Consider the following 20,699-nt stretch of genomic DNA (forward strand, 5'->3'; position numbering starts at 1 on the left):
GGATGTATCGGAGAGTCATAATCTATTTAAGGATAATCACCATTCTCTGCACTCGCAGCCAGATCTGAAACTCACAACAGCAGGCACAGTCCAGGAGAAAATGCCATTAAATCTGTGTTACGCTATTCACGTCTTGGACTGAGGCATGTTTTGAAAGAACTTCTATTAATAGCTCTGTTGTTTTAAACCAAGTGGAAACACTGTATATGGAAATGTTACTCAGCAGCACTATGACCTTCAAACCTATTCAGTGCTTTGCAAATTCTGAAGAAAGCATTATTTTACACTGTTTTTCCACAACAAATTAATGTATTCTTTACACGGCACAGTCTTTATGGATGGCAAAGATGAAATTGTAGGGCTTTTTTGTTTTTTTGTTTTTTTTTTTAAGGGGCACACACCTTGGTTTCCTCAAGCTGTTTTTGAAGCATTTGAGGATCTGCACCAATAGGCTCAGCCTGTTGTCTTCTTGCCTCTTCTTCAGACTTGCTGAGCCATTTCAAAAGACCACCAGTAGCATCCTCATATTTCTTGTACTTGTCGACAACATCTTTGAGGTTGTTCCCAAGCTGGTTGCACTGAAAGACATTGATATGATATGATAAAAATGCATATTTGTACAAGCCCACATATGGCAAAATACCTTTTATTTTCTCATAACCTTAACCCATGACAAAAACTGGGAGACTTTATAATGGTCACGTTTTTCGTAACATAAGCATTATGCAAAAAGAGATTATCTACTCAATGTTTTATACACGAAACATTGATACTTATTATTTGATACTTATGTCAGAAGCAATAATTCGTTTTGAACATAAGTGCTGCCACCACATGGTGAAGATCATGAAGTGCTTCCTCCTTCTTTTAAATAATTAAATAAATAAAAATAAAGAGAACTGTTCAGACTCAGCAACAGTTATGTGCTTGTTAATATGACACATAATGCTCAACACAGTTAGTAGTAACTATTTAATGTTTATGATCACTGACCTAAATCTGGATATAAGCTAAACCGTACAGTTTACTATCTCATTCTTGTGACATCCATAATATCGTGTTGTGATTTTTGTGATGCTATAGTGAATTTTACCTGTGAATGAAGAGCTTTGTATTGGGCTGCAGCGGCATCTAATTTTTCCTTCACGGCAGCACATGTGCCTGAAGTGTCCACCTGTGGCAGCATCTCCTTGCCTGCTGGGTCACTACACCCACAGGCATTGGCCACATCCAGCACTTTCTGACCAGAGATGGTAATAAATCGCAGGTCACCCTTGTGGGAGATGACATCCTCAGAGAAACTCTTTTGTCTCTGAAGCTTATCGTTGAGAATGCTCAGCTGTCCAGCAGGAGCACCCAGTTCCTCCATTTGCTCTTGTGCCTGATTCAGCCAGGCCTCAAACTCCTCACAGTCTCCCTGAAACTTCTGCAGCTCCTCTTGCACACTCTGCACTTGCTTCATCTGCTGCTCAGCCTGGGTAAGAGTGGCTTCGTAGCGGTCTCTGAGCTCCTGGATGTCCTTCTGTAGCTTCTCTTTCTCTGCCAGTGAGAGGACCTGAGCCTGTTTATCAAGCACAGCTTGGGCCGACTGAGTGGCAATAATCAGATTCTGCTGCTGAGAGAGGATCTCCTGGTGGTGAGCCTACAGAATAGAATAGAATAGAATAGAAACTACTTCAAAAAGAGAAATTTCCTGTCTGTGCAACCAATAAATACCAAATTTTAAAGGATTATAGTGAACCTATATGATTAAATTGATGCTTTTAAAACTGCAGGGCATCTTAAAATGCCAAACAAAATATATGTACAAAAACACATGAAATTAAGTATTTATAGAACTTAAACAATCTCGTGCAACATCCTTTAATGTAGTCTCTTTAAAATATTGCAATAAATAAAGAGTAAAATACCCTAAATATTAAGCAGCAACAATGCAAAGATATATCAGTGCTAAAAGTCCCACCCTTTAATTGCAGAGAAAACTAACTGTGAAACATTTGTTTTTCTAACATTGAAAGCAGAGGGGAAGGACAGGTCAAGGAGAACTAATATTGAGGTTTGCTGACCTGGGAACAGCTGCACACTACAAGCTATCCAGGGTTAAGAGAAAATACAAATAGTCCTATGACAAAAGAGCCTCCAAGGGAAATACTGTGCTACACATAAAACACAACCAAGTTTGAATTTACAGCTATTCATGACTAACTGTATACCTCATCATCCATCCATCCTCAGTACTAACATCACCTGCAGTGTCAGCATATTGAGAAGACAGATCAAACTGCTTTATAATCACAAAATTAATCAAACACCTTTCTTTAACTTAATCTATTTAAGACAGTTAATTATTTAGACTCAATGAAATGATGCATCTAGTTGTCCCCTTTGAATACGAACTGGTCAACCCTCATGTATTTAGTTACCTTGACTTTCTCATATTGCTTGTCTAGACTTAGTTGTTTGGTTTCAGTTCCTGAGTCAGGCTTCAGGGGTTTGTTAGCGTTGCTGTCAAGAGCATTTCCATTAGGGTCCTCCTCCTCTGCATTCATGCCCATAGAAGGCATTTCCACGGGCAAATTTCCATTTTGTTGGGTCGTGTCATCCTTCTCTGTATCCTCCTTGTCTTTTGTAATGTTGGATATCCAGTCTAGGAGACCTTCAATCTTATTTCTGCTCTCCTCAAGCTGCTCCACAGCTGCAACCTAATGACAAACAAAAGGAAAAATAATGTAAAATACAACATAGAAGTGATGTTGTTTGTGATTTGTGACTGAAATACCAACCTTCTCTGTCTCCTGCTTGATGGCAGTTGTAACAACTTTTTCCAGATCTTTCCTGGACTCCTCTGCTCGCTGGTTGAGCATACTAGCTTTACTCTTTGCCTCTGCCAGTTTGCTCTCAATAGTAGCTATTTGCTCTGGTTTGAGTTTACTGCGACTCTCCTCCAAGAATTTTTTAGTAGTACAGATGACTTCATTTAAGGCACTTGCATTTGTCTGGATGTCTTTCTGCAGAGCCTGATGGGTAAGAAGACAGTTATAGGGAAGTTTTAAATTTATATATATATATATATAGGTGTATATAGGTGGAAAATGGAGTCAGTTTAAGGTTTACCTGATGCTCTTGCTGGTATTGCTGAAGGTCTCCAATGTTGTCTGTACTCACAACTTGCTGCTGGTGTCCAATGAGCTGGTTCTCTGTTTGAGTCAGGTTATCACACAGCTCTTGTAACTTTGCAGATAGCTCCTTATGTTTCTCTGTTGCAGTCTAAGAAAAACAAGCAACAGTTTCAAAACTGAGCATTAAACCTTGCCTTCAACAAACATTAAGTACACATCAGAAAAGACAATGCAATCAATTCCCTGAAAAATGCACAAGCCGATACTATCACTGAGTAAGCTGTAAACATGCCAGGCAAGAATTTCAGTTTGGATATGAGTAATATGACACAAAGTCAAAGGTTACAGGAAGTTGTCTAGAGTGTGTTAGTACTATCTGTAACACTGTACTAGAAACATTCCCAAAAAGTGATGCGCTCGGCTTTTTGCTGGGTGAAGAGCTCAAAGGTGTCTTGAATCCTAGAAAATGCAAACATCCCAAAACAGGGTTAGTGCATTGGCAGTGACACTGATCAAGCAATTGGCTGTTTCTGTGCTGTTAAAAAAAAGAAAAAAAAAACATGCTCTGTATTGTCACTTTATTACAGTTAAAAACCCAAGAACCTATAGAATATTTAAAGACATAAAGAAATGTCATGTATCAGAATACAACATAAGACATGAGGAACACTCCAAACCAGTTAGAAACCCTTTGGTGCATCAGCTTAACACACTTAGAGAAATCTTTTGAATGAATCACTAGTAACTGGCACTCAGACCTGCTGCTGGCTCTCATCCTCACAGATCTCCAGGTGGAGATCTAGAGAATGTTTCTGAGCTGACAACCTCTCCATCTCTTCCCTACAAGCCCTCTGGGTGGCACTAAGAGACTTAAGCAACTGCCTGCTCTGAGTTGGGCTCAAAAACTGAGCATTCTCAGATATGAAATACTGGATGTCAAAGGCCTTGTCCTCCAGCTGCTGTCGAATTTCTGACAAGGTCTTCTCAATGTCCTGCGTAAAGACAAAAAATATATTGATCCAGATCTTTAGAGGCAACAATTAACTGCATGAAGCATTAGTCAGTTAACTGATGACTGACTAGAAGACAAGAAACAACTGCATGACAAACACCTTATTTTGCTGAATCCTGGATTTAACTGTCTCTAGGTCATCTGTGTCCCCAGTGTCAAGCTTACAGGCCATTGTAGTACTGCAATGGATGCAGTCCGACAGCTTACCAAGGGAACTAAGAAGATCCTGGTATGAGGACTCCAAATGTGACTGAAAAATTACAAAAAAACCCTGAAGTCAGCAAAGTTTTCATTCACACATTGTGTATTTCATGCCTCAAAGTATTAAATGGATTTGCTAAAACTATCCCCAGGATTACCTTCTCTGTGTCTATGGCCTGCAGAATAACATTACTTCTTTCAGCAGACATATGGCAAATGTCTGAGAAAGCATTCTGCAAATCTATAAAGATTGAAGCCAAATCTTGGTAGATTTGTGTGGGAACATGTCCGTCAGCAGACTTAAGCAGCTGCTGCGCTATCTTCAAATCTGAGGTTAACGAGGGAGACAGTGAACCAAGCTGGGCCTCTAATGACTACAAAAAGGAAGAGTTGGGATAAGCCAGTAGAGGAAAAAGAGAAAGGTAAAGAATTAAAAATGATGGGTAAGTGGACAGATACTCATGGAGATCAACAGATATATGGAGTGAGAAGGTGAAGAAACAAAGAAAGAGAGTCTAAGAGTCCAAGTTATCTTACATAGACAAGAGCTATATCATTAACACTATAGCAAACCTGAGCTTCCTCCAGTTGGCACTGCAACCCCTCTATGTTGGCAGTCAAAGCCTCCTGAGTCAATAAGTCATTTTTTATATCTTCGAGGACATCATAATGATCCTGAAGTCGGCCAACACACTCCAAATAACCCTGAGTAGAATGCTCCTGCAGAAAACGAATAAAATACTCATTCAGTCATCCCATATGACACATTAGTCACATTACTGGTCACTATTTAATTACTGACTACAAATGAATTGACTATTGAAAGGAGTAGAATAGAGCAACTCACTCTCGGTTTGACTCCAACATCCCCCACCATCTCTGTGCTTGAGACATCATGAGCTGACGACCCATTGTTAGATTCAACTGAGAGCTGAACATCATAATCCTGAGCCTTGGTTGCTTCATCAGCTGCAACCTGTTTTTTAGTACCTTCAGTGGTCTGTTTCCCGTCTCCCTGAGTAATATTCCCCTGACGATAGCTCAGCTCCTCTATGATGCCTTCAAGTTCTTTGAGATCTTTGTCCAAGGAAGCATTTTTTATAGCCTGCAGCAGCTGGCTCTGAACCAGCACATCATCACTTGGATTATGTTGCAGGTGTCCTTTCCCATCAGACAGGCACTTTCCTTCACTCATAGTTTGCTTTTGTTCATCTGAACAAAGACCTGCACACTTTATCAAACTGAGGAGAAGTTCTGGGTTTTTGTTTATGGATTGGCCCTGAGTAACTTCCTCATGTGAGATACCTTGGGTGACTTCAGGGAACGTAGATATGTTCTGGATCATTCTGATGACACAGTCAATAGTTTCTCCTGATGTGTCATCCATATCTGCCCTCTTCATTTTGCTTTTGACTAGCTGCTCTAAGCATGACTTTATATCACTATAAGTAACTGGTTCAGTTGGAACTTCACTCTCTGATGTTGGAACACTAGTCTCTGATGGCATACTTTCAGCCAATGATTCATCTGCACAACGAGAATGTCTGAGATCTTCATTCTCCTGAATTGCAACCCCATCAAATAGAGTTCTCCCCATTCCCTGTAGTAGTTTACCAGATCTTGACGATTTCTCCACAGAGTGCTGTTTTGTTCCATTGCCTGATTCTGACAGTTCTTTTGCATCCAGTGGCTTGTCTGCTGTGCAGAAATTCCCTGTATCATCCCATGAATCTTTTGTGGCAAACTTGGACTCAACTGTTGATTCAGGTTCTGTATCCTGAGTGGAATCATGAATAGCTGGTTTGCCTTGGAGGCCTGTGAACTGCCTGCTGTCTGTGAGGTTGCTCGATTCCCCATGAATATTACCATTCATATTACTCTCTGTCAGCTGTTCAGAAATATCAGAAGTCTTCCTGAAGTCAAAGTGTGCTATGGCACTGTCAGTAGATTTTTCAGAAACACTATTGTTTTTTGAATGATAATCAGTAATACTTTTCATACTGACTGATTTAGTGATCTGATTAGCAGCAGCTGAATCAGACGCTCCATCACATATTTCTATGCTGCTGGCTCCCTGTGACTTCAGGTTTTGCTTGTGCTTTTTCTCACTAAAGTTACTTTCTGCAACTAAACATCTGACAGGACAGTTTCCATTAAGATAGCCATTTGAATTCTCAGCTGTTTCTGAGACCAGTGAATGCGAGGAGTCTTTAAGATGCTGTTCATTTTCTGGTGACCTAGCCTGAGATATGACATCTGCATTTATTTCTCTGTCAGGTATTTTCCAATAGGAAAAGGATGATGGCACATTTTCTGTTTCGTGCGTAACATTTGCATCCACCGATTCTGACAGTTCATTAAATGAGATCACGTTCATTCTCTGCTGTGGGTCATTCTTAATTACTTGATTAAGCTGAAGATCAGTATTTGGCAAAATCTCTGTTTTTCTCCCATCAGACCAGACATCAGCTTGTGTGGTACAAGACATGCCAGAGTCACTGCGAACAGATCTCTCTTTTTTATTCAGCGTGCTCTCACCATGTCCCAGAGGATTTACTTCTAATGTGAGACAGGCGAGCCCATGTGAATGATCAGTACCTTCATTCTCTTCAGCCAGGCTTTGTAAATTACTCCCCATCACAGGGAACCCTCTGTTGCTTACACTATGTGCATTTGACTGGAAAGGAGAATTGTTTTGGATGGAACTGGAACAAGCCTCCACATCGTCTGAGAACTGCTTATCATAAGCATCCTGTTTCCTTAAATCTTCCATTAAAACATGGGCTCGAGCAGCTTGGTTAGCCATATTTTCTGCTGTTTGATCAATAAAAAGGGGTGAATCCTTTTTGCAGAGCAGAAGTCCATCACTAACTGTCCCTGGTGGTTGTATAGAGTCTTTGTGATGGCCTGTTTGTGCCATTTCTGTTATGGATTTGTGCATAGGTGTCCCTTCCTTTGCATTTCTTATGGCAGAATCCTTTTCATGGAGTCGCTCATCAGAAATATCCAGCACCAGAATGGCTACCTTCTTCTCTTGCTGTTGCTGCTGCATGTTTTTAGCCTCCTCATCGTCCAGCATGCCCATTCTCCAGGCCTCTGGCACAGAGTGAACACACTTTCCCTCTGAATCAATGATGGCCTTATGGACCGGCTCCAAAAGTAGTACTGAGTTCACAACATCCTCAGGAATTGCATCCATTTCCAGTGCCTTATTAACACTGACTGTTCTACCAAGCGCACAATCATAGAAACCACCCAAGAGATTCTGTTGTTCCATGATCTTCAAGGCAACTTGAGATGGTATGGAACCTGCTGACACAGCCTCTCTCAAGACTGACATAGTGCTATTTTGATTACCTCTGACCCCTTTCTGGTGACACTGCAAAGCAAGAACCTCCAATGCAGTCTCTTCGTCAATCATGCCCTTATGAAGAGCAGCACCAAGATCATATCGTTTCCCTGAGGTGACATCCAAAATCCCACCTTCCTCTACCTGAGCTCTCAACAGATGAATCGCATAGTCTCTCTCTACAACATCATTCCATATAGCCTGAGAACATGGGGATATGGTGGTAATCTCCTCAGTTTTTGTAATTTCAGTGGATGATGTAGCACAATCTGTCACATAGTCTTTTGATATTTGTTCTGTAGATGAATCTCTGTATCGAGTGTCATTATAATTCTTTACATTTGAAAGTGAATTTGATTCAGAGAAAGTGGGAGAACTTGATGTCAGAGGTGTCTCTGAAATGTGAAGCAGTGGCAATGATTTTAGAGATGTACTAGAAGGCTCATAAATTTGGCAATCAGTGCCTGTCTTTGGGATTTCAGTGTCAGTTTTAAAGTTTACTTTGCTTGTGTGCACCCCACAAACTTTGTCCATTTGAGGACCACTCTTTTTAATGTTGATGTCAGCTTCACAAACTATGTCCATCTGTGGACTACTCCTTTTAATGTTGCTGTCAACCTGACAAACAATGTCCACCTGATTACTCTCGTTAATGTTGGTGTCAGCTTCACAAACTATGTCAATCTGAGGACCACTCTTTTTAATGTTGATGTCAGCTTCACAAACTATGTCCATCTGTGGACTACTCTTTTTAATGTTACTGTCAACCCGACAAACAATGTCCACCTGATTACTCTTTTTGATGTTGGTGTCAGCTTCACAAACTTTGTCCACCTGTGGACCACTCTTTTTAATGCTGGTATCAGTCTCACACACTATGTCCACTTGTGGACTACTCTTTTTAATGTTAGTATCAGTCTCACAAACTATGTCCACCTGTGGACTCCTCTTTTTAATGTTGGTATCAGTCTCACCAACTATGTCCACCTGTGGACTACTCTTTTTAATGTTGCTGTCAACCTGACAAACTCTGTCCATCTGTGGACTACTCTTTTCAATGTTGGTGTCAGCTTCACAAACTATGTCCATTGGTAGACGACTCCCTTTAAAACTCGTGTCAACCTCACAAACTCTATCCATCTGGAGACTAGTCTCTTTAATGTTGGTGTCCATCTTACAAGCTATGTCCATCTGAAGATTACCATCTCTACAATTTTTCAAATCATTGTTTGACCTTGCAGAGAGTTCATCAAATCCAGTAGCAAATACTGAACCATCAAAAGCTTCACCAAACATAGCTCTCTTTATCGTAATAATCGAGTCACACTCTAATTCTTTTATTTTCTCTGAAGGTTTACCTAGGCTAAAGAATTTTGAACTACTAAAATTTGTAAGTTGTGCCTCTTGGATATTCTCAGAAATATCTTCATTAAGTGGTATTTCAGTTAGCTCTGACATACAGAGTTGCTTGTGTACATCAAGGTCCTGTGGCTCAGAGCTTTCTGTGAGGAGTTTAGCCATTTTATTCAACTGTCTATCAAAGATTAGCAGCCTTTGTCCTGATTTGGGATCCATATAGCTGTTCATCATAAGGTAGGAAATAAATAATTGCTTTGCCTCAGTGGGAGTTGGTGCATTTATGCTCTTTTCATTGAACTCGTGACCTTTGGCAGATCGATGTGATCCTTCAATTTTTAATTCCCGCAAAATCAGCCACGATGAAAACTTCTCATTGAGTTCCTCAATATCAGGAAATACATCTGGTATCTCAATAGTTTTCAACAGCTCTTTTGTGAATATGTCTATCAAACCATCTTTCACAGCTGAGTCAATGTCAATGATCTCTGAGTTTTCTGGTAGGTAAAAGGCAGCAATCTTTTGCCGATTGCAGAGCAGTTTGGATGCTAACTGGTTAGTGATAATTTCGTGCTGCAAAGAACTTGAAACAGTTAAAATTTCACCAGAGTTAGGCCACAGAAGGCCCATGAAAACTCTCTGTCTCTCCAGAACTAACAATGCACTGCTAGAACTTATCAAGTCACATTGGACAGCCTCATCAACTGTGAGTCTAGTTCCATTGTGAGGGTTGACAATGCCACCACTTTGGGCCTGGAGGCTCAAAATACCACTAGCTGTGTCCTGATCAATGAGGCCGTCAGATAAAGCTTCTTCAACAGTGCACTTATGTCCTGTTTTAGGATTGATTATACCTCCTGCAAACAACTGGGTACTGAGCAGCCGAATCACAGTGTCTCGATCAATAACACCTTCATGAACAGCTCTTAAAATACTGATCTCTCTTCCAGATGTCAAAGAAACTGTTCCATCCTTTCCTTTCTTTACTGGCAATAACTGGAACCCGGTTTCTTCATGTACAATGCTCCTCTGAACAAGCTGGATGAGTGAAACTTTCTCAGCTGTGTTGGGGTCTATCAAATCCTTCCAGGTGTTTTGCCTCTCTAGAATGCGGACAAAGAGTGAGTGGGGAATCAGACCAAATTGGAAGGCCCTCTCTAAACTGAGAACACCTCCAGTATATGTTACTCTTAAACCTCCAGTGGCTAGCTGGATTTCAATAAACTTTGTAGCCAGTCGCTCAGATATTTCACCATTATTCAGAGCAGCCACAACAGGGAGGGGTTCGGAGGCATACTGCGGACTCCTAATGCATTTGTTGACCTCATTAAACTCTTGTAGTTGCCTGTATGTGGGTTCATCCACAAGATTGTGCTTAAAAGCATCTTCGAGGCCTAGACACATTTGAAATTCCGGCAGAATGAGTCCAGAGGTCACAAGCTGAGTTTCTAGAAGACGGATCCCTGTACTCTGGTCAATAAGGCCATTCTGCATAGACTGACACACGCCCAGGATCATTCCACTTTCCATATCCAAGATACCCTCAATGGCTTGAAAGTCCTGTAACAGAGACAAATGGGCCTTGTCATTTAATTTTTTTCCACAACGTAACCATGAAAGATTAATAAGATACAAAATACAAGTTTTCCAAAAAGAACTGTAATGAAATGTAATTTAAAGAAAAAGTACTCACCTATCAGAAAAGCCTAAGAGTGCTAATATTCATTTGCAAAAAGTGCAAGTTTGAGGCAGATTTTCAACAGCAAGAGGAGCTCAACACATTAAAAGCTGGCATGCACCTTTGGACAAAATTCTTGCAAAACGACAAAGTTAGAGACAACACAATGAGCATTATTTCAGCTTGGAGAATACCTGTAGAAAAAGTGAGGAGAAAGTGTCTTCTGGGAGCTGTGGAGTCAGAATGAGCTTGGGTGATATTAGACATTCATGCTTGGCATGTTTACAGCACACTCAGTTTCTTGGGTAAAGTTGTGTCTTATTTAGCTTAAACTAAAGCAAGACTTTTGGAAACATTGTCTCATAGACCCATTCTGTATGAACATTATTCCTTAGCTTTTGTTGCAGTGATGTCATTAAACAATTAGTGTGGGTGTGAAACTGAAAACCTCAATACCATGCTGGCAATGTGAAGATGCTGAAAACAGGTTAGTCATGCAGTTCTGGATAGAATATACACATTTTTCACTCAAACGTAAAGCCAGCTGATACGAGCCACTTTTCCCTACCTGTTCAGCAGTTGGCATCTGATCTGCACACTGCTTTGAGAGTTCACTATATGCTTGATGAAGAGATTTCAGCTGCTCTTTTGTCTCTTGCTTCTCCTCCTCAGTCATCCTAAAGAAAAGAAAGAAAATGTAACAAATGCTTAAGTGTATGACCAAGTGCCCTGGTTTTATGGCAGTGAAAACTTTAGTTAGTGCAATGCATTTTATCTATGTCAAGGTCAAATACACTAATGTCATGAAATAACCATATTGGCGATGTCTCCATATACTAAACGTACTTTTACGCTACAAAGCCATTCGGCTATGTTATTCATCAAAAATGTGTCATCTTACAATTTTATATTAAGCATGCTTGAAAAGCATTGATTTATATCACTGATACATACAAAGCAATCCATGATGTTAAATGACAACTGACAATTGCCGTAGGACAAAACAATATGATGAGTCATTCATGGGTGTTCACTGAATTTGAGAGTTTGACAATCTGTTGCTAGAATGTGAAATTTGTACTTCGAAGGTTAGCAGGATAATACACTGACATCAGGATGATGCTTATAAATCTCACACCATCCCCGTTATCCTGTCCTATAAAGACAACTTTCTCAACAGTAAAGCAAAGCCACAAGTGCCATCTGAACAATCATTACAAATAGTGACAGGACAACAAATGATCATTTTCACAGTCAAATTATTTTACAGCCCTGAGGACTTTTCATATTATCCCAGTAGAGCTGTAAAAGCCTTTATGGTTAAGGTAAAACATACTTGTCGCTGTGTTTGGTTAGCAACATCTGTGTTGCTCTTAGGGCCTCAGCAATCTGTTCTTTCTTTGTGACCATCTCTTCTACTGAAACCTGGACATAAAAAAGAGAAAACTGATTTAAAATATGATTTAAAAAAAGTAGGGCTCTCTCTTCACAATAAAGCTGATTAATGTTGCTTAATTCACATTGTTGATAAAGCGACCTTATATAAACACACTTTAGCCAGCATTATTAAATGGGTCCTTTATTATCTGACTTTTGGATGATTAATTTAAATTTTCAGCATTTTCGAGCTTTTAAAGGTTTCTCTTGCATGGTTGTCAACCAGCTGTCAACAGAATGAACGAATGAATAAATGAATGAATGAATGAATGTGTTGATTTAAATGTGCTGCACACTGCTTTGAGAGTCATTAGATGAACTTGTGAACATAATGAGGCTTTAGGATCATATGACTGAACAGACAAAAATTGAATTCCTGACCTCCTCTTCATTTTAAATTAGTTTCCCCTTCAAAATTGACCCTGAGACCATATAATTCATATGACTCTCAGAACTCTCATGGAGACTGCTATTAATTGTACAACTCCCTAAAACATCTGCTGTCAATACCTTGGTGTATTCTTATCAGCTAAATCCAACCATGGGAGATGTTATATGTTGTTAGGTAATGACAGGCTATAGATATTCAACTAAATTTCATGGCTTTTTAAAACTACAGTGGTACAGATATCATTCTTTGAGGCCTTATTTTGATTTAAGCTAAAACCAAGGAGCGTGTTTTTCACTAGAATGACAGCTTTTAATAATTAATATCAGCTGTATGATTATACTACCATTCATGATTACATGCATCAAAAGCTTTAATCACAGACGTTTGTGTGTGAGTGCTTGTGCAACTGCAAAACTCTGCATTTTTCAAGCAGCAGGTTTGTTTTGCTTTTTTATTTTTTTGTTTATTTATTTTTAGACAGTGATCGAAAATAATAAAAAGTAAAAACAAGAGCTGATGGAAAAATTCTATCAGCGTAGGTTACTGCTCACTCAGGGCCACTTCCACTGTTCTGAGAAATGGCATAATGATCTATGTGAGATAAGATAAGATAAAGGCAACCAGGGGGCTTAGACTGGATAGTAATCTATGAGAGGTGTAACATTCCTGCCAAAAATTCTTTTATTACATGTATTGTATGAGTTGATCTGGGGCTCACATATTGTATGTGTGTAAACATAATGATGGAAAATGATTATCCCTATGACTGTAAAAAGAAATAGAGAAATAAAAAAATTTTATTCTTTATTTGAAAAATATACAAAACATATGTGGAGGAAAATGATCTAGTCTATGGCATGTTCCAAAAACACTGAGATATTCTGTATGCAAATATAGGTACAGGATAACAACATGAATAATACCATGAAATATCTTTGCATGATGGAATTATAGCATGACGGTTCAAGGGAAAATAAAACATCCTAGCTGGAAGGGTAATAGCTCGTTGAGCAATCTGGAAAGAAAACTCAAAACAGTAAACAACAAAAATGCTGATTACCTGGGGAATACTACTGCTCTCTGTGCTGGCTTTACCATCACTCAAAGCCTTCTCATCTTTGTTCAGGTTCATTTTCACACTGGACACCCAGTTCAATAGCTTGCTAACCTTATCACCATGCTCTTTCTTCTCCTCCTCAACAGATTTCTGGATTTCAAGAAGAAAAATGTGTGAAGTGTATCAGGAAAATAATAAGCAGTTTTGTTTAAAACAAGGTAACCATCTATATTTAATTGTGAATAAGGGTATCTCCCAGCCATATGGTAAAGAGTGAACAGTAGTGTTTTACGGTCAGTAAGGTCTGCCCCATCCTCTAGTTCATCAATATGAAGGTGAGTTTTGCTGGTGGTAAACAAATGAATATATTAATAACTAAGTTTAAAATCTTGGACATATCAGATATTATACACTCTGAATAACACAATAATTATTAGACTTGTAATGTGAGACGTTCATTCAGATCATTTGAAAAATATAGGTACAAAACGTACCACAATATACCATATGTACTGCATGGTATACTGCAGCTACTGCTTTAAATGACTTATCTCTGCTATTTACAGGACCTCATGAAAGAGACCCTACTTTGGCATGAAAACATATTTTATACTCATGATTTCAAAACCAAACCAAAAGTGTAAATTCAAATATGCCTATAGGTCCAGATATACTGGAAGGATGATGAAGCTCCAATGCTGAGAGGCTTGGTAGCATCGAGTAACCGCAGTCCTGTATGACTATCAAAGACACCCTTTTCCACGGCTTCCTTGAAGGAAATTTTTCGCTTAGTTTTAGGACAGGTAAGGGTTTTTGTGTGTGATTTCTCATCTTTCACTACTGTGGCAGTGGCTTTGTCAATAAGGCAACTTTCAATGGCCTTATCGATTGGGACTCTTTCATGGTTTTCTGGGTTTATCAGCCCTCCAGTAGCACACTGATACTCAAGGCACCTGAGTCCAACATCTTTGGGGAACAAGTTCTCTTGCATGGCCTGAGCAACAGTAAGGGTCTTCCCAGTTTGAGGATGAATAACCCCATAGTAGGCTTGCTCAAACTGCTGGAGCTGACGGACAAATGATTCATCAAGGAGCCCTTTCCGATGTGCCTCTGAGATCAAAATACGCTCACCAGACGCTGGATCACAGATGCCTCCTGTGCAAGCTTGGGCTTCCAGCAGCCTCAGAGCAGTCAACCTGTCAATAAGACCCTGTTGGAGCCCCTTTAGTATAGAGAGCCTTCTCTTCAAAGACACATCCCAAAGTCCAGCAACAGGGCTATTTGAATCTTTGAGCACAGTTTTTCTGGAAATCAGGAGGTCTGCAAGTTCATAGATGGTTAGTTGACCACTTCGATAGCTGTTGAGTTCACCTGTCTGGAGAATTTTCATACTTAATGCACTTTCAATGCAAAGCTGCCTTCCACTCTTGTGGTCTGTCAATATGTGCAAAGGGCTTCCATTTGCATCCACAATAGCTGTTTCCTGCCATTCACTTTCCTGTTGCGAAAGGAACAAGTAGGTTTTTTTGTCAATGTGATGGTCTTTATATGCCTCATACGTTGACATCTCCGCACCAGCAGCACTATTGATCACAGACACTCTGTGGGTATTAGATGGAGCAAAGCTGGACAGATGCTGATCTCCAAAAGGAAGGAGAAAAACTCCGCCACTGATATCATAGACACACATTTTCATGAGTTCACAGTAGTATGCCTTCTGTCCACTGTCTGGATTATGGAAGCCTTTAGGGTTGCTGACAGGATCATAAAGGCTTTGAAGAGTAGCTTGATTCAAGAGGCCTTGTTCTAGAGCACTATCTAAAGGTAACCGAACACCAATCAGTGGGTGAATTAATCCCCCTGTAGCAATCTGAGCTTCAATTATCTTCTTTCCTCTATGTCTGTCAAGAATCCTCTCGTCCATCGCTTGAAAGGCAGACAAAATTTTTCCACCATGAGGGTAGCCACTGGCTGCTTTCTCCACATCAACAAGTTTGTCTCTTAGGTCTTGGCTGATGATGCCCTTCTCAAGAGCTTCTAGGACCGTGTAGCCTTCACCTGTAATGGGATCAATAATACACCCTGTGGCAGCTTGTGCCTCCAAGAACTCAATGGCATATGTCTTGGCTATGAAGCCTCCCTCTGCAGCCTCCATGAAGGATATCTTCTTCTTGCTGGACTCTAAGTAAACACCAGCGATTGAAGAGGGTTTGCCTATAAATTGGGCTAAGGATGCCTGTATGTCCGCCATTGTTAAAAGGCCAGTTTCTAATTTGAGTGCTGTCTCCTGGTCCAGGAGTTTCACTTTGACCAATTTTTTTATACTAATGCGGCCTCTAAGCCCTTGAAGCTTTTGGGATGATGACTCGCTTTGCCTCACACTCTTTGATTTCAGAGTAAAAGAAGATTCTGCAGTCTGGTTGTTACTCAAGGACTCTGAGTTGGTGATGCTGAATGAAACACTTTGGCTTTTACCAGATTTGCTTTTCTCAGATACTGAGCTCCTCTTTACAGATTCTGTTTGACTGGTAGACGTAACGTGTGTCGAGTTTGCTGAATTACGTACAGAAGTTACAGAAGTTTCTTTCTTCGTGGCATGTGACTGGACATTATTTTGGACCATTTCTATTTTGCTTTGCTTGACCTTTCTGAGTTCCTCCAGTACTTTATCCTTCTCCTGAGTAGCTATCTGTAAGCATAACATTTTCAGCAAAATTAGATGATGGAACTCAAAATATAAGAAGTGAAAATTAGAACAATGACTTAATTTTGCATTGCCCAATGTGTTTTTGCACTACTACCATACTCTTTTTATTTCAGCAGAATTAAGTCATGTCCAAATACATGGATTTAGAATAAACTCTGATTTTAAATATCTTAAAATTTACAGAAAACATTGCCAAACATTTGGCTTTCCCACTACCTTGTTTTACTATCAATTAAGAGAGCAAAAATGCACAAAGATAAGTAACAAATTAGTGAGTATTTAGGGACTTGTACCTCAGAGGTAACTTTCATTTTCATAAGTTCCTCCTCCAGATTCCTCTTTGCCTCTTCATATGATGACACAATTTTCTGTGTCAAGCGTAGTTCAGTCTTCAGCTTGGCTATCTCTCCATCTTTAGCACACTGGTGACTGGCCTGACTTGCAGCCTCCAGTTCTTTTACTCGTTTACTTTCTGAATTGACAGCCACCTCAAGCTTTAAGTTCTTCTCCTGCAACAACTTAACTTCTTTTATATAAGAAACAATTTGCTCCTTTTGGGATCTGGCTTCTTTTTCTGTGATCTGTAATTTCTGCTCTGTCTCTGCCAAAACCCTTTTCAACCTTGAAATTTCATTTGAACTTTCATTGTGGGTGTTCTGAATTTGAGTAGTACTGGATGTGATCTTTATCTTTTCTGTTTCTAGCTCTGCAATTTTTGACTTAGCCTTTAGCAGTTCAAGGTCTAATGCTCCTTTCTGTTTCTCTGTCTGTTCCATCTGAGTACGCAGGTTGTCCAACTGTTGCTGAGTCTCCTCCTTTGCTTTCACAGCCTTTTCATGTAGGGATCTCAGCTTTTCAATCTCTTGCAAGAGCTGCTTGTTGTCTCGTTCTTTTTCTGTGATCTGTAATTTCTGCTCTGTCTCTGCCAAAACCCTTTTCAGCCTTGAAATTTCATTTGAACTGTCTTTGTGGGTGTTCTGAATTTGAGTAATACTCGATGTGATCCTTATCTTTTCTGTTTCTAGCTCTGTAATTTTTGACTTAGCCTGAAGTAGCTCAAGGTCCAGTGCTCCTCTCTGTTTCTCTGTCTGCTCCATTTCAGTACGCAGTTTGTCCAACTGTTGCTGAGTCTCCTCCTTTGCTTTCACAGCCTTTTCATGAAGGGATTTCAGCTTTTCAATCTCTTGCAAGAGCTGCTTGTTGTCTCGTTCCACTGTTTCAGCACTATATGTGTGCTCCCTTGATTTTTTTTCATGCTCTAGTTTCATGCGGGCTTCCTGTAACACAAGTTTTTGCTCCATCTCAGTCTGCACTAACTGCAGCTGTGTCTCGTAGCCCTTCTTCTGTAGCTCAAGTTTGCCTCGTAAGTCTTCAAGCATTCTTTTACAGTTCTCAAGTTGTTCATCTAGCATCTTAGACCTCCTCTCAGCAGTAGCTGTCTCTTTTTGCTTCTGTTTGAGCTCCTCTTGGGTTTGCTCCAGCTTAATTTTTAATTGAGTGGTCTCAGCAACTAAAGCCATGGCTCTCTCATCTGCGTTACTCTTTTCTTTATGAAGTGCAACAAGTTCCTGTTTAAAATTTGATGCTGATGTATCCGAAGTTGAGCTTATCTCTTTAATGGTTAACTTGCTCTTCTCAAGTTGTGTCTGTAACTCTTTTACTTGGGACTCTTTTGCTTGCCCCTCTCTAATCACTTTTGCTAATTCCTCTTTTGTTCTTTTTAGGGTGACACCAAGTTCATCAAATTCTGATTTCAAAGTCAGCAGTTTTTGGTCAGCTGCTTGCTTTTCCCGCTGAAGTACACTGAGATCCTGTTTTAGATTGATTGTGGCTTTCTCAGAGCTTCCACTGAAACCTCTCATGGTCTGTTTAAATTTCAGAAGCTCATTTTCAAGTTCTTTAACCTTAGAGAGATATCTCTTACTTTCTGATGACTCTTTCTGCATTTCTGCCCTGAGTTTTCTTAATGTTCCATTCAGGTCATTGATCTCACCCTTCTGCTCTTGAACTTTCTGACTGGCTATGTTTCTCTCCAAGGTTACGGAATTGAGTTCTGCTTTCAGATTTCGAATATCCTTTTCAAGACTGGCACTGCTTATTGTGAGACCTGCAATCTTCTGTTGCAGCTCAGATGATTTCTTCACCTCCTCATCATAGTCTCTCACTCTAATCTGAAGTTCATGCATAGTCTGAGTTTTGTTTAAGAGTTCCTCTTCAATTATCTTAAGCTGAGATTTTGTACTATCCACCTGTGACTTGAATATATTGATTTGTTGGTCTTTGCTTCCAATATCTATATGAACTTTATCAAGTTCTGCTTTCATATTTTTCATAGAGCGCTCATTTTCCACGCTAATCCTCTTCAGTTCATCTATTTTCTTTGTTAGCTGGTTCACTTGTAAAGAACTTTTCTGAAGTTCTAATTCAAGGTTTCTGATTTTAATCTGTGCCTCTTTCTCATTTCTTGCCTTGAGGTTGTATTCCTCTTTAGCTTTCTGAAGTTGCTCTTTTAAATTATCAGCTTCACTTTTCAATGCTTTGATCTTTTGCTCAGAATGTGATTTTTCCTGCTGGAATGATTCAACACTTACAGAAAGATGCCTAATATCATTTTCCAATAGCTGATTCATTCTGTTAAGTTCATTGATCTTAAATATCAATTGGTCACCTTCAGTCTGTTTAGAGGACAGCTCTTCTTCTAAGCATCTGATTTTGTGGCTGTTCTCTTGGTCCAAAGAGCTCCTCTGAAGCAGTTTTCCTTGACTGATCTTTAGCTGTTCTTTCAAGCCATCAGCCTCTGTTTTGTGGAAATGCACTCTTTGCTCCAATGAAGATTTTTCTCTTTGAAGAGATTTGATTTGTTCTTGAAAGATGTATATAGATTTCTTTAGTTCAGCAGACTCTTGCCTCAGCTGGTCTGATTTCTGTCTGATGCTGGACCTATCTGATTCCATATCTACCTGAAGCTTCATCAATCTGTTGTTGGCATCGTCCAGAAGCTCTTTGAAGCGCTGTGATTTTTCTTCAGCCATATTCTTTTGCATGAGGACAGAATTCAATTCTGACTTCAAACTTTTGATTTCAGTCTCAGCCCTGGTCTTACCCATAAGAAGCTCATCAACTTTGTGCTGCAGGATTTGTGCCTCTGCTTCTGACTGGAGGAGCTGGACACTGCTTTGGAAGGCAGATTTATTTATGGTCTCTTTGGAAACTCGCGACTCTCCTTGGACGGTCCTTGCTTCTGACTGCTGTGCAAGGTCCTTTTCCATGATCTTGACCTGATTCAGGAGTTCTGCCTCAGCACCCTCTTTGGCCTTCAGCTCTCTCTCTAGTGTGCGACTATGCTCTTCCAGATCCTGTACATCACTGTCCTTGCGTCGCAAGTGATCTTCAAGCTTTCTGCGAGCTAGTGTGCTCTCTTCTATGTTCTTCTTCATCATCCGGAGGCTCTCTTCTAAGGAAGCGCGTTTGACCTCTGACTGCTGAATGAGTTGTCGGGCATTGGCAAGATCTTGCTCAATGGCAGCTTTGCTTTTTATTGTTCCCTCTAGTTCAACACGATATTGCTGTACCTCATACTCAGCTTTTGACTTCTGAGCGCTCAGCTCCTCATTGGTCTTCTTCTGCATCTCCACTTCTGCTCCTAAAATATCCAACTGTTTTTGCCTATCAGACAAAGAGGCTTCAAGTTCGAGTACCTGACGCTGAAGCCTTGCAATCTCCTCCTCACTAGCAGCTTTCTGTAGCTCCATTGTCTCAGTCCAGGTAATATATTCAGCTTTTTCAGAAGATTTTCTCTTCTACGATGAAACACACTGTTATCTACATACCATGCTTATCCAAGAAAAAAATTAAAGGTGTTACCCAAGCCATTCTGCGGTTTCTACCCACTCACCAAATGAAGACTGCTGAAGATTTGCAAAATTGTTCCACTACCCTCCGACAGTGACAAGTCTCTCATTTCGAAAAATGCAAAGCCCCAGAGAGATGCCATCACCATCAACAATACAAAATACTGTATATTTTGTATCTGAATGTCAGCTTTATTCACTGTAAGGTTTATTTGAAAGAAGCTGAAGTCATTGAAAAACATATCAACAAGTTTACCATTGCAAGGGGGGACGTGCATGAACGGGATGCACACATATGGCTGGGAGTATATCATACATAATTGCCTTGCAGAAGCACCACAGTTCACAAAAAGTTGGAAATCAATAAAGCTTACATTGCAAAGATAGTACGGAATAATTAGTGAATGAAACAAACTGACCATGAACCAAGTCATTGTCTATATTCAAGAAAACGCATGCTTGAATATAAGACGTTGACAAAATTGAAATGGTGAAAGACCACAAAGTTACAGAAGTTTGCTCAAGAGCAAATGTGAAGTTG

At 39.9% G+C, this 20,699-nt stretch overlaps 1 protein-coding gene across 1 annotated transcript in view; it reads right to left on the minus strand.

Moving 5' to 3' along the window:
- Positions 1 to 20,699, minus strand: part of dst (dystonin) — a 116,231-nt gene that overhangs the window by 40,540 nt on the left and 54,992 nt on the right. Inside the window, exons 37-44 of the mRNA XM_030770487.1 lie at positions 13,634 to 13,750; positions 12,052 to 12,140; positions 11,284 to 11,392; positions 3,115 to 3,267; positions 2,784 to 3,017; positions 2,424 to 2,702; positions 1,094 to 1,642; positions 402 to 578 (exon numbers count right to left, since the gene is read on the minus strand). Coding sequence (XP_030626347.1) covers positions 402 to 578; positions 1,094 to 1,642; positions 2,424 to 2,702; positions 2,784 to 3,017; positions 3,115 to 3,267; positions 11,284 to 11,392; positions 12,052 to 12,140; positions 13,634 to 13,750 — 1,707 coding nt within the window. The remainder of the gene's footprint in view (positions 1 to 401; positions 579 to 1,093; positions 1,643 to 2,423; positions 2,703 to 2,783; positions 3,018 to 3,114; positions 3,268 to 11,283; positions 11,393 to 12,051; positions 12,141 to 13,633; positions 13,751 to 20,699) is intronic.

This window comes from Chanos chanos, chromosome 4 (genome assembly GCF_902362185.1).
Source record: "Chanos chanos chromosome 4, fChaCha1.1, whole genome shotgun sequence".
In the NCBI taxonomy this organism is placed as follows: domain Eukaryota; kingdom Metazoa; phylum Chordata; class Actinopteri; order Gonorynchiformes; family Chanidae; genus Chanos; species Chanos chanos.